Source organism: Vicia villosa, linkage group LG3 (assembly GCF_029867415.1).
Source record: "Vicia villosa cultivar HV-30 ecotype Madison, WI linkage group LG3, Vvil1.0, whole genome shotgun sequence".
NCBI lineage: Eukaryota > Viridiplantae > Streptophyta > Magnoliopsida > Fabales > Fabaceae > Vicia > Vicia villosa.
Window position 1 is genome coordinate 106,828,882 of NC_081182.1, and position 13,011 is coordinate 106,841,892.

Below are 13,011 nucleotides of genomic sequence, written 5' to 3' on the forward strand. Positions count from 1 at the left end.
TTTCTTTACAAAATGTACCAATCAAAAGCACTTTAAGCTTGTATTTAACTTTTTATATTTTCTCTTATACTCTTGCTTTAGTGTGTTGTGAAGGGTAGTTAAATACTTGCTTTGGAGTGTGGGGTTATATTGTAGCCTTGGGGTGGTTAAATACTTGCTTTGGAGTGTGGGGTTATATTGTAGCCTTGGGGTGGTTGAGGGTAGTTTATGTGTTGTAACAATTTCACATAGTGTTATTCTCTAGTTGTCATTTGACAATGATCGTGATTTTTTCTTCGGTTTTGGGGTTTCCACATTAATCTCTTGTGTTGTTATTTTGTTCCTCTTTTTTCTCTATGCTTTGTTTTTTTCCAACAGATGCGAGATAGATTGTATGCAATATGTCAAGATAAAAATCTGAGAGTAAAGGATTTGAAATTAGGTATAGGTCAATCGAACTTCAATTGGAATAAGAATTTATCTCAAGAAGAGTCCACATAAGAGGAGGAATAGGAGGAAAACTTTAAAAAATTGTCATTAATATTGAGAAAGTAGATAATTGGACATAGGACTCCGGAATATATAACTTTAAAGAGGCGTATAACTTAATTATGGAGAACTCGATTAACGTTGAAAAACTAAAACTCGTATAAGTTTGGAACAAATTCGTCCCTTTAAAAGTAGCAGTTTTAGTGTGCCAATTATTTCAAATCAGAATTTCGTCTAAGGATAACCCTCACAATAGAGGGGTGTTGAACGGTTCTCAAACAAAATTTTCATTTGGTTGCAGGTCTATAGAAAGTACTTCTCATTTTTTTTTAGTGTGATTTACACTTGCATGTGTGGGCGGCAATCACCGATGGTTAAGCATTTCTAATGCGTTACACAATTCAATTATTCCAAACTTTCAACATTTCAACGGACTGTGCGGAACAGGAAGAATCAAGACAGAGAAATTCACGGTTATATGGTATGCTTGTATCTGGGTAATTTGGAAAGCGTGTAATGAAGAAATTTTTAGAGAAAAAAATATATTGGTTGAGCATATAGTTGAAGAAGCTAAAATTTTGTCATGGAAATGGATGAAAAACAAGGCGATGAGGTTTAATTACTCACTCAGAAAGTAATTTTTTGAAAATTTGATATTAAAAAGAAATTCAATAAAAAAATGAAATATCTAAAATAACATCTTAAGAATAATTATTCAAAACAAATTTTTATTTGAAACTTTTATGAAAAGTTTTTTTTTAAAATTTATTTTACACAATTATGTAACACTATAAAAAAAATTTAATGGTTAATACCACTTTTCACCCAAGTGAAATTTGCTTTATCCCCTTGATAATTTTATTTTTTTTAGTTTTTCTCTGTAATATTTTTATTTTGAATTGCCCCCTAAGTGTGCAATTTAAACACCAAATCTGTGGTAGAAATCAAACAAAAAAAATATTACATTGGATAAATTTTACACTTATGAAACAAAAGACATTATATTTCAAGAGGGTGTTTGAAAAAAAATTACAGAAAGAAAAGAACGAATTTCACCTATATTACCGAAATTTTTTGTATATTTAACCAAAAAAAAAAAATTCCAAACAAGCGGACCTTAGGTTGCATTAAACTCTACTTATTTATATTTTACTTACTTCATTTTAAAATATTCAAACATCTCATCTTTTGGCTAGAAATCACCTCTCCCTCAACACCGTTTTCTTTCTCTTTTTATTTAAATAAGTGGTTATCCATATAAATTTGCTTCTTCTTTTGTGTGTTTTTAAGTTTTCATCGTCTTGTGCGGTGTTTGTTGGTTTTCCCGTCTTAGTACGGTGTTTGTTGGTTTTCCCGTCTTAGTACGGTGTTTGTTGGTTCAGATTGACACATTTACTTCAAATCATTGCAGATTTGAGGAAGACTTGAGCGTCAATGTTGCAGATCCAGAAGTATGAATATTCTGGTGACTTTTATTCTGTCATATTTGTAGGCACTTTCAGTTTGCCGTTGTATGCTATTAACCTAGGTGTTGCAAGATTGTTTGCAGATTCACCTTTTTCCGTTTTTAGCGATCTTGAATTTGTAATGATCGATGTATTTTTCAATTTGAATGAATGAATATCTTTTTAGTCAAAAAAAAAAATTCTCCAAAACTCAATGCCATATAGATGCTCTTTCAAACATCTTTTTCACAAAATATAAGTGGAGCGCTAATAATATCTCTTTCCTCATAGGAGCTATAAATTTGTATTTATTTGACATCTTTTAATGAAAGTTATAATTTTTTTAATAAAAAACAGTTAGATTAAAAGAACTCCATCAAGCATGCACGACACATTGATCAAAATACTACCTCATCTCATCTCTCCTTTATAATCCCCAATAGAATTCCAATACTCATCTCATCTCTCCTTTATAATCCCCAATAGAATTCCAATACTAAATGACTTTCTAAAATATGCATGGCCAAGTATAATAAGTTATGTTCTAGAATCTAACCTTTAGAGTTATGTTATCATATTAACTGTTGTACCTAGTGAAATAAATACCCTATTTAAACATTGACCTAATCTAGAGTGTTTCTTTAGCTGTCATATTCCACCATATAATTGGATTTGTTGGTGCTCCACTAGTCTTGGTGGAGAAGGTTTGTACCAAAAACCTTTTTGACTTGCTCCACTTAAATGTCAATAATGCACTCCTACAATTTACGTTAGACTATGGCCAACAGGAATCCTTCAGTGTGTTCTTCACTACTAACAGCTCAGAAAACGTCAACGGAGCAATGTAAAATAGGACTCCTTGAGTGTTTTCTTCACTACTAACAGTTCAGAAAAAGTCAACGAAGCGATGTAAAATAGGCCAGTAACAGTTCAGAAAACGGAGCGTTGTAAAATAGGCTAATGCGGGGGCAGTGAGCCCCCCCACAGTATACAGGTAGAAATTGACATCCCTATAAGTAAAAGATATGCGTGCATGAAAGAATCAAACCTAACTTTAAAAATACAGATATGAAATTGAAAACAAATGATAGAAAAGGAAGATAGAGACATGTTGGATTAAAACACCAAATAATACAAGTGGGGTGAGGGGTCCTTATCATGGCATGAATCAAAATATTGAATAGAAAGATAGAGACTCTTCATCACCCAACATGAATATGCACAGAAAGGTGTCAACTTCAAAGGTTAGATATTTATTAAATAGACAAATTGTTTAAACTAGAAAAGAAAAACCTAAAAATTACGTTGGTGTACACAATAAACTACATACTGGCAGCCAAACAAAAGGCTGCACTAAATTATGACAAATACATGTTTGATATCTCAAGATTCGAAGGATGTTAAGAATTAAGAATAAGATACAGCCAATTCTACACAACTTAAAGTGTACATGAGAATTACAGTATGCCTTGCTAAATACCTAACCACCAAGCTGTAATGTCTAATCCACAGTCAGACTTAGGACTCCTGGCCGGTAGACCGGCCTTCGTCTTTCTCGGTATCCTCTTCGTCCTCATCTTCATCATCTGCTTCTTCAGCTAGTTTTGTCAGCTCCTCCTGAATCATGAGCTTGATAGCTGCCTTTTTGGGGTTGAGATCCACATCAAATTGTTTAGCTGGAAAATGATGAGTAATTTTGTTAGTTTTCTTGTCAAAGCTTATTCAACAACACTTTTTTTCGCATCCGCGAAAGGTTTGTGGCACAGCCCAACAGTAACACTAAATGAGACATCCCTTTAGATTCAAACCTGATTCGTCTTATTGTGGGAGACTGGTCTCAAGCTAGACCTAACCCAGTTTATTCACAAAACGTTTTCACATAAATAAAAAATCCCAAATTGTCCCACCTGTTATAACTATTTAACATCACAAATTCATCATAAACTTTTAAATGATTGGGTGAAAAAATGTCATTTTGAATATTGTAGATCCAATAGAGGAGACCAAATTCAAAAATTCAAGAGTTCAATAAGTACCAAGGACCAAAATTACATACAAAAAAATTGCATATTGCATACTAATGATATCAAAGAAACTAAAAGTGTGATTCAGCCTAAAACTATCCTAGATTGTTAAGGGAAAGAGCTACTGTAAACTATACCCTTTCAGCTGCAAGGATAAGCAGACACTAGAAAATGCAAAAAACCAAAAATAGACACATAAAAGTGTTTTGATCTTAAAGGTATAAATGTTGCACTATTTCATAGTTTTAACTGAAAAAGATATAAATATTAATATTGTGGAAAAAGGAAGTTAAAAGAGAATAGAAAACTTACCAAGTAACTTCAGAATGTCAGTGAATGTGGCCTACAAAAGAGAAAAGGATTATTAATTTTAGAAAACATGAAACATTCAGTAGAGTACCAAGTTGTTCAATCTACCAATAACAACGCACATAGAAATATTCAATATTACATCCAATTTTGTTTTATAAATTCAACCGATGTGAAGGAATCATAGAATCATACAACCGCCAAAAATAACACAGGGTTAGCATGTAGCAAATCTGCTGCTACATTCAAGCCTATAAGAAATATGGTGCACATTTAATCATCCAATTTGCTAATTTTATGAGACTGTCCATAATTTTATGATATATCCATACATAAATTGATGGAATGTAAATAAATATCTAATATAGCTCTAGTAATGTTGACAAAGAAAAGGCAAAGATATCCTAAGCTATGCTTCTTTGTCAGGCTGTCGAGGAAAATTGACAGCATCCCAGTCAATAAAGGTACCATTATGAAGAACCTTGCAACTAAAAATATTTTATCAATCAAACTTAAAAAATCAACAAACAAAAAGTAATACTTTAATTCCAAAATCTTACCGTATTGAAGTCAACTTCTTTAAGAATTTCACATATTGCATCGCGCAACTGATTATCACTGGGACCTGAGGACTTCTCTTTCTTCTTGCCTTTTCCCTTAGCAACCTTTTCTGCTTAGTGCATACAGTAAAGATGATTACTTATAGAATATATTATCAGTTTTTCAATTAAAAACATTTAAATTTTTACTGATGGAAAAAGAAAAATTAAACACGCCGAGTTGTTGAGTAACAGTTAAAATGTTTCATTTCAGCTGAAAGTTATTATTCTCAAACAAAACACAATAGGCATGCAATTCCGGACGTGATAAATGACATAATGACAGCAAGGGAGGAGAGCTCATGGCATATACCCGTTTTCGCTTTGGACTTTGATGAAGACTTAGTTGGAGTTGAAGTTGATGTCTTCTGCTTTCCCCCTTGCTCATTTTTCTTCTTCCTAGAAAATACCTTTGGACTTTCATCAACAACATCATCGTCAGATTTTGGTCGGGAATTTGATGATTTCTTAGGTGCTCTCTTAGGTGGTGAGCGAGATTTATTTGTGACCGTAGTTTTCTCGATTTTGCTTCTTCCGGAGGACTCTTTCTTAGCAGATGATGACTTAGACTGTTTTCTCTTTTTTTTCACATCATCAGATTCATTCCCAGAATCACTTTTATCTTCCCTTTCTTCCCTTTCAGATTTTTCTGGAGTTTCATCTTCAGATTTCTCAGGAATCTCATTGTCCGTTTCATCCTCATTTTCTTCATTTTTCTCCTCTCCCTCTGATTCATCTTCTGTGTCAGTTGTGCTCTTTTTCTCCACTCCTGAAGAACTTTCAGTTTTCTTCTGCCTCTGAAAAATATACGGCCAAAAGTTAAGAAATAAGAAGCAGCCCACAATAAAAACAACTAAAACTTCACATATTGCATAAATTGATATTTCATTTTGAATAAAATGTAATGTCATACAAACATGTAATATCAATTATATTGATGATCAGATTATGAGTTGGTACATTATTTTGCCGATTAAAATTATTTTTGGGTAAATGGCGAAACTGATAATTGATCTGAGAAACTCTTGTAAGCCCCACCCAAGCCTTTTATCACTAACCTTTTTCAACTTAAGCACCTCATAAACACCACAACCTTCAATCCAACATCTCCAAAATAAAATATTGTGCCACACTGATGACTAATCATTCCATAAATTTCATCAATTAATTATTTAAATGCATCTTGGCCACAAAAATATTATTGACATGCACTATTGTCCACTCATAGGAAGTAAGCTTAGGAGCTTTCATATGCTCCTTGTTCCTTTAAGTTACTACTTCCAGTGGTAATGGAAGGGAAAGGCCAAGCTCTCCAATTTTTGGAAGAAATAACTATATAAATGAGTCCTATTTCTCATATTTCTCTCTGTAATTTTCTGATGTATATAATTTGTGTAATTGTGCGACTAAATCTCTGATTTGAGAACTTTCTCCTGAGATTGTTCAATAAATGTCAGTTATTACTGTTAAATTTCAATATTTGGTGACCAAAATATCTTTTCACTCAGTAGGTGAGAAACTTACAAAGTCAGTGGTGGATAGAAGTATGGTTATGTCGAAGTTTAGAGAAACAATACAAGCAATTTATTTATATCACACATATGTAAGAGCACAAAAATATAAGAATACACAATTAAATACCATTCATAACTAGCAATCAGTAGTACAGAGGAAATTAGCTTCAGATCTCATATATTATTCTATTTGTTTTTCAAAAACCAATGGAGACACCATGTGCCATGGCATATCAACATCGAGAGGAGATGCAGTAGCAGAACACCTGAAGAGAGCTTCATGAACTGCGGAGAGAGCTTTGTCAGGTGCCATGGATAAATGAAGCAGTAGCAGCGCGTCTCAAGAAAAGAAATCTGGTGTTGTGGGCTTGTGGCTAATCAGATAATTAGAGTTTTTCAGTTGAGAGTAAAAAGTATTGGGCCTTTGTTTACTTGTATTGAGCCAAACTTATATTGTTCATTATCTTTTTCTGAAACTATTCTTTTTTTAATCTTATCTTTATACTTGATGAATTATATTAATTTTACTATATAAATTATTTGTATTAATTATCTATGAAGTTTAACACTATATTTATTTATTATGTTTATTTATTAGCCTTTAGTTCAAACCCGGTTTAACTGGTTGAACCATGACCAGGAGCATGATTGTCAGGATCGCGCATTAACTCCTAAGGTCGTACAATCTTGCGCTCCCTCAACCAGTCACCGAGTTGGATTGATGCAAAGATCGCTGGAGATGGGAGAGAGGTCAGCACACCGATGAAGATCATAAACAAGTGAAATTAGAGATCTGTTTCGTTCTGATTTGGCCAAAATCTGAGAACCCCCGACCCATTTACTTACGACACAGTTCCACATCATACAAACCGGCCCGTTATGGCTAGAATTTGACCCGACTCTTTTTGAAAATAGGTTTAGCAGTGTCGAAAGTTGTTTTTGGACCTGTTGCTTTTTTATTTAGTACTTTATTGGAAATGAAAACTACAATGAAAATTTTAATCTCACTTTCCTCTCAACACCACAAAATATAAACAACAATATTAACAACTATATATACTTTCAAATTAATTATACAATTATAACTAAACAAAATAAAATTGAACTAATCATAGGAGGAAAACAACTAGTTATAGGACGAAAACAACTAGTCCTTTTCAAGCAATGCATTAAGTGAAACAAGCATAAAGGGCACTCACAAATTATATCAAGTTGCTAATATCACATTTGCTGCAGTTGAAGTAGTGAGATTATTACCTTTGCAGAAGAACCTCTTGAAGTACTAGTCCTAGGCCTTGATGTACCTCGTTTCACAACACGCTTGCGCTTTTTATTGGACTGATGCAGGTTAACCATAAAACAATGAATATGTTGCAGAAATTTTCCATAACATCTTGAAGAAAAAAATTGAAACACAAGAAAGTAAACCTCTTTTTCTGCAAGTAGCACAGTTGTGGTTGCATGAGGAGCAAGCAAAAAGTCTATCAGCTTAGTAATAATATCTTCCTGCACAGGCAGAAATTCATTGGCAACAATAAAGGCGTGTTAAATGGTATCAGTCAACAGGGTTTCCATTTAGGGCTAGAACATATATACGGTGCATTATGAATACAAGAAACGGAGATTCTTCATAACCCTTCGGCATACACATACCAAAGCATGAACATGTGGCGGGATTAATGTATTAATGTTTCATCCACAACAAGAACAAGAGCAAGGCTACTTAACCAACAAACCTTTTTTATTGTTGACTTGCTGCTAAGTGTTATGTCAAACACATCACAGAATTCCAGTAACTTCTCTCTATGACATTTGTCTAGCTTTTCTTTTACTTTAAGCATTTGCTTCTCCTGTAGAAACAATATTAGGATTTTACAACCATGGGCAGACAAGGACTTTAAAAAAGGCAAGAAGTCGGTAAAAGAAATTACTACAAACACACATAAACAAAACCTTTCAATTATTTTATATGATATAGTTGCATGTTAGGAGTATTATATGAGGTACTTGTTGCGGTAATAATTACCTCATTGGCATGCCATACAAAACCAGAAAACCTCAATATATTACTCTTGACCTGAACTGCCTGCAAAGGATTTAAAAAATAAAAGAGTCACATGGGGTAACATGAGTCTGACTTGTCAGTTCCATAACCGAAATATCACATACAAATAGAAGTGTTAAACTTTTCAACAGTGAAGGCTTGCACTATACAAAATCCTGATCTATAGAACCACAATGATATGAAAAACAAAATAAAATCAATAAGGTGGTTTGAAACAGGTGTAACAAAAAGACACAGATATTTAATGAAGAAGTGTATACCTTCCCTCTCCTTCCAAAGAGGATTGTATGGAGCAACTTGAGACTATCATCAGTTTTCCTTCTAGATAACTTATATGCCACTATAGAAGAAAAATGTAGGAGTCATAAGTTTATTAGCTATTCTGAAGAAGCATAGTTATGTATCCAGTGTAACCAGTGTAAATAAGAACAAAAACTACAAAACAACTACAACATATTATCAGGTCAACCTCACTTAAATATATATGTAACAGGAAACTCCTTATATTACTGCTGAACTAAGGTCAATTTGACAGTTCATTTATGTTCTGCCATTATCTCCAAGTCCTAAGGATTCCAAAGATCAGATTTACAATTGATCTTCCAATAGTCACATAAATCAGTAAAATGACATTAAAAAACATGGATGAGAAAGAAGATCGACTATATCCAAGTTTTGCCGCTATTATTAATATTTTTAAATGTACAGTGAGTGAGAAGGAAGCTCCACATATTAAATTTTCTTTTAATGTGAGGAAATACATAATCGGCATGTTATATTTCAACATTCTCTTTTATTTGGTGAAACACATGTTGGTCTCCCACTTTGAAAATGGGTCGCACGTAACGTGGTGGGCCCATTAGGGATTCACCCAATAAAAAAAGAAGTGTCAAGAGAGAGTGTCGATAAGTGTTTCTAACAACCCTATACTGTTTGCTTGTAAGCCAAATTTAACCGAGGGTGTGTTAGTGTGCAACAAACACACCCTCAAAATATATATGTATCCATTATTGATAAAATAAAATAAAAAATCAAAGAGAAGCACCATACCATTGGGTATATCTTTTAAAGGTGTGCCACGGCCCTACAATTTGAAAAGGAAACTGTAAACAAATTAAGTTAAAATAAAAATGCATAGTTAAGGCTAATTACTTCAAATGTGACATTGAAAAACAAATACCTTCTCAATGTGTAATTCTTTGCTTGTGTCTTTATCAATTACTGCTACCAACCTTTCAACAGATTTCCTTTCTCGAACTGGACGATCACTAGTAGGAGTCTTAGGCTCTAGTTGCTTCAGTTCATTTCTTTTCTCCTTCACTTTCTCCTCGTTAACCTTCCCTCTCACACGCTTTCTTGATCCTTTCTCACCCTTACTACCCCCTGCCTTATCTTCTTCTTTTGATTTATCAATACTATCCTTGTCATCCTCCGCCTCCTCCTCCCCCTCCTCTTCTGTCTCTGCTTCAGTTTTCTCCTTTTCATCACCCTCTTCCTTCTCCGCTGTCTCTGCTTCAGATTCCTCCTTTTCATCATCCCCGTCCTTCTCTTCTATCTCTGCTTCGGTTTTCTCCTCTCCATCTTCCTCTTCCTTCTCTTCTATCTCTGCTTCGGTTTTCTCCTCTCCATCGCCCTCTTCCTTCTCCTCTACCTCTGCTTCGGTTTTCTCCTCTCCATCGCCCTCTTCCTTTTCCTCAATGCTACCCTCTGTTTCCATCAAATCTGCTTCTTCTTTTTCAGATTCAACTTTTTCCTTTTCTTCTTTACCTTCTGTAGTTTCCTTAACCTCAATATCAACATCCATTTTCTCATTTTCAGATTCAGCAACATTTTTGTCATCCTCTTCTATTTCTTGAATGTCATCATCATCTTTCTTAGCCTCCACAACTTCTTTTACAGTATCAACTTCCATATCCTCTTTTACATCTTCGCTTCCACTATCTTTCTTTTCTACCTCTATTTCCTCAGCACCTTCGATTTCCTTATCCCCTTTTATTTCTTCCATTTCACCATCTTTTATATCCTCCTTTACTTCTTCCACTGCACCATCTTTTATATCCTCCTTTACTTCTTCCACCCCTTCATCTTTAACTTCTTCCACATCATCAACTTTCTTATCCTCTTTTTCTTCTTCCCCCGCATCATCTTTAACTTCTTCCACCTCATCAACTTTCTTATCCTCTTTTTCTTCTTCCACCGTATCATCTTTCACTTTTCCCACCTCATCAACTTTCCTGTCCTCCTTTTCTTCTTCAACCGTATCATTTTTCTTATCTTTCACTTCTTCCACCCCATCATTTTTCTTCTCCTCTTTTACTTCCTCAGCTCTATCCTCTTTCTTCTCATCTTTTACTTCCTCCAACCCATCATCTTTCTTATCATCTTTTACTTCCTCCACCCCATCATCTTTCGTCTCCTCTTTTACTTCATCAGCCTCATTATCTTTCTTATCCTCTTTTAATTCTTCTACTACATCAGCTTTCTTATCCTCTTCTACTTCTACATCAGATTTCTTATGCTCTTTTACTTCTTCTACTACATCAGCTTTCTCAACCTCTTTTACCTCTTCCGCATCATCCGCTTTCTTATCTTCTTCAATTCCCTTGAGTCCATTACTCTCAAAGACTTTCCCTCCATCAGTTCCCACATCTTTCTTCGCAACAACTTCATCTAATGTCTTGGCCGCAACGCTACCGCCATTTGAATCAGTCTTAGCAACTTCAGTCACTGGTTCTTCCTCTCCCATACCAATCTTATTTACCTAGAGAAATTACTTTACACAAAGACACTCTCCACAACAGTTTGTTCAATTGAACAACTGAAACCAACCTGCAGATAACAGAAATCATTTAGAATACATACAACAAACAGCATAGTACAAAGAAAGAAGGGAAAATAAGAAGATAATTAAAAAATGCTAAGCCTCCATAGAACATTGAAGTAAATCTTATAGGGCTACAGTTGAATGGTATTTCAATTTAAATCACAATCAACAATTTGAACAATTAAACCACAATGGAGCCAAATCACCTTCCACAGCCCTTACAACAACCAAAACAATAAAGATAATAACAAAATAATTAGATTTCCTTCATGAAACCCAATTGCAAGAAGAGCATGAAAATTGGCTCCAACCACAAATCAAACAAAGCAATGCAATTCACAAATTAAAAAATCAAGCATAATCTATGAAGCACGGGACACCGGAAACAAAACACCAACACTAACACGTTGACACCAATAATAACAAGTGTTGATGTCAGTTTTGGACACCGACACTGACTCAGACCCACCTTTTTGCAGAGGTGTCAGTTTTGGACACCGACACTGACTAAGACACATCTTTTTTTAGAGGTGTCAATTTCGGACACCGACACTACCGACACTAACTCTGACACATCTTTTTTCAAAGGTGTCAGTTTTGGACACCGACACCAACTCAGACACGCCTTTTCTTTTTTCAAAGGTGTCAGTTTTGGACACCAACACCAACTCTGACACACCTTTCTTCACCTTCCTTTAGAGGTGTCAGTTTTGGACACCGGCACGAGACACTTTCTTCAAAGGTTTCAATTGTGGACACCGACACAGACTCAGACACACACCTTTTTTCAAAGGTGCTGGAGCTATGGAGAACATAATATTTAGCTCAGGTGCAGGTATAATTAGGCAGCCAAAAAAAAAACTCACTTTAGAATATTCTGTTTACATTAACTACATAAAAAAACTCACAATAACCCTAAAAAGATCAACCCTAAACACGCGACTCTAAACAAAATTCCCAACAGTAAAGCACAGCCACAGCAAGAAACTAACTTCGATACATCGTAATGTTTCATATTTACACCCTAAGGAAACCAAATATTCGAAAACAAACCAAAATAATCAAATCAAAACAACGAAAGTACCAAATTTACTTTTTTGGGAAATTTCTCTTCAAAATCCAAAGCCCTAAAAAATCTCGACCTCAAATCCTAACCCAAAACACCAAATTGACTCCAGAAAACACAAAGACACAAACTTTCAACCCTAAAACGTTGCGTTTCATAGAAAAACGAAGTAAAAGAGTTTCAAAACTTACAGATTCAGAATTCGGAGGAGAAAGATCAGAGAGCTTCTTCACTCTTTCGCGAATGATTATTTTCTCTCTCTCTGTGTACTGACAGTAACAAAAAGTGTTGGGGTTATTTTCGTCTATTTATAGTTCGGACTTCAAATGCGGATTTTAAATGGAATTTAATTGACACGTAAGAGATGTACGTCGTTGAAATTCGTATCGGATGGATGAGATTTGTTTTTTGGGAGGACGTGGAAAATTGACGGTTGTGATTTGAAATTCCATGCGTTGCGTTGTGCATGTTTTGGGAGTGTTGTTTTGATTGATTAATTGTGTTTATCCTTGTTTGGATTTGAGTGTTTATTTGGTAGGTTGAAGTTCAAATCAATGTAATAAATATACCGAGGTAAAAAAGTTGAAACTTTATTAAAGAATTTTTTTGAGTTATGGAATTAGGATGAAAAGTTAAAATAATTTAAATTAAATAAGTATTTCAATATTTTTCTCTGGTGTTTTTATATTAAAATTTC

General features: G+C 34.4%; 1 protein-coding gene across 1 annotated transcript; it reads right to left on the reverse strand.

The window, feature by feature from the left end:
• Window positions 1-3,145: 3,145 nt before the first annotated feature.
• LOC131662264 (DEK domain-containing chromatin-associated protein 4-like) lies at window positions 3,146-12,654 on the reverse strand. Its single transcript, XM_058932001.1, has 12 exons — window positions 12,506-12,654; window positions 9,605-11,253; window positions 9,475-9,508; window positions 8,685-8,764; window positions 8,386-8,445; window positions 8,096-8,209; window positions 7,788-7,865; window positions 7,617-7,697; window positions 5,159-5,642; window positions 4,807-4,916; window positions 4,250-4,280; window positions 3,146-3,589 (listed from the first exon to the last, which is right to left on the reverse strand). Exons 2-12 carry the CDS (start codon window positions 11,168-11,170, stop codon window positions 3,432-3,434), a joined length of 2,796 nt encoding a protein of 931 aa, XP_058787984.1. The 5' UTR covers window positions 11,171-11,253; window positions 12,506-12,654; the 3' UTR covers window positions 3,146-3,431.
• Between the last annotated feature and the right edge of the window lie 357 nt (window positions 12,655-13,011).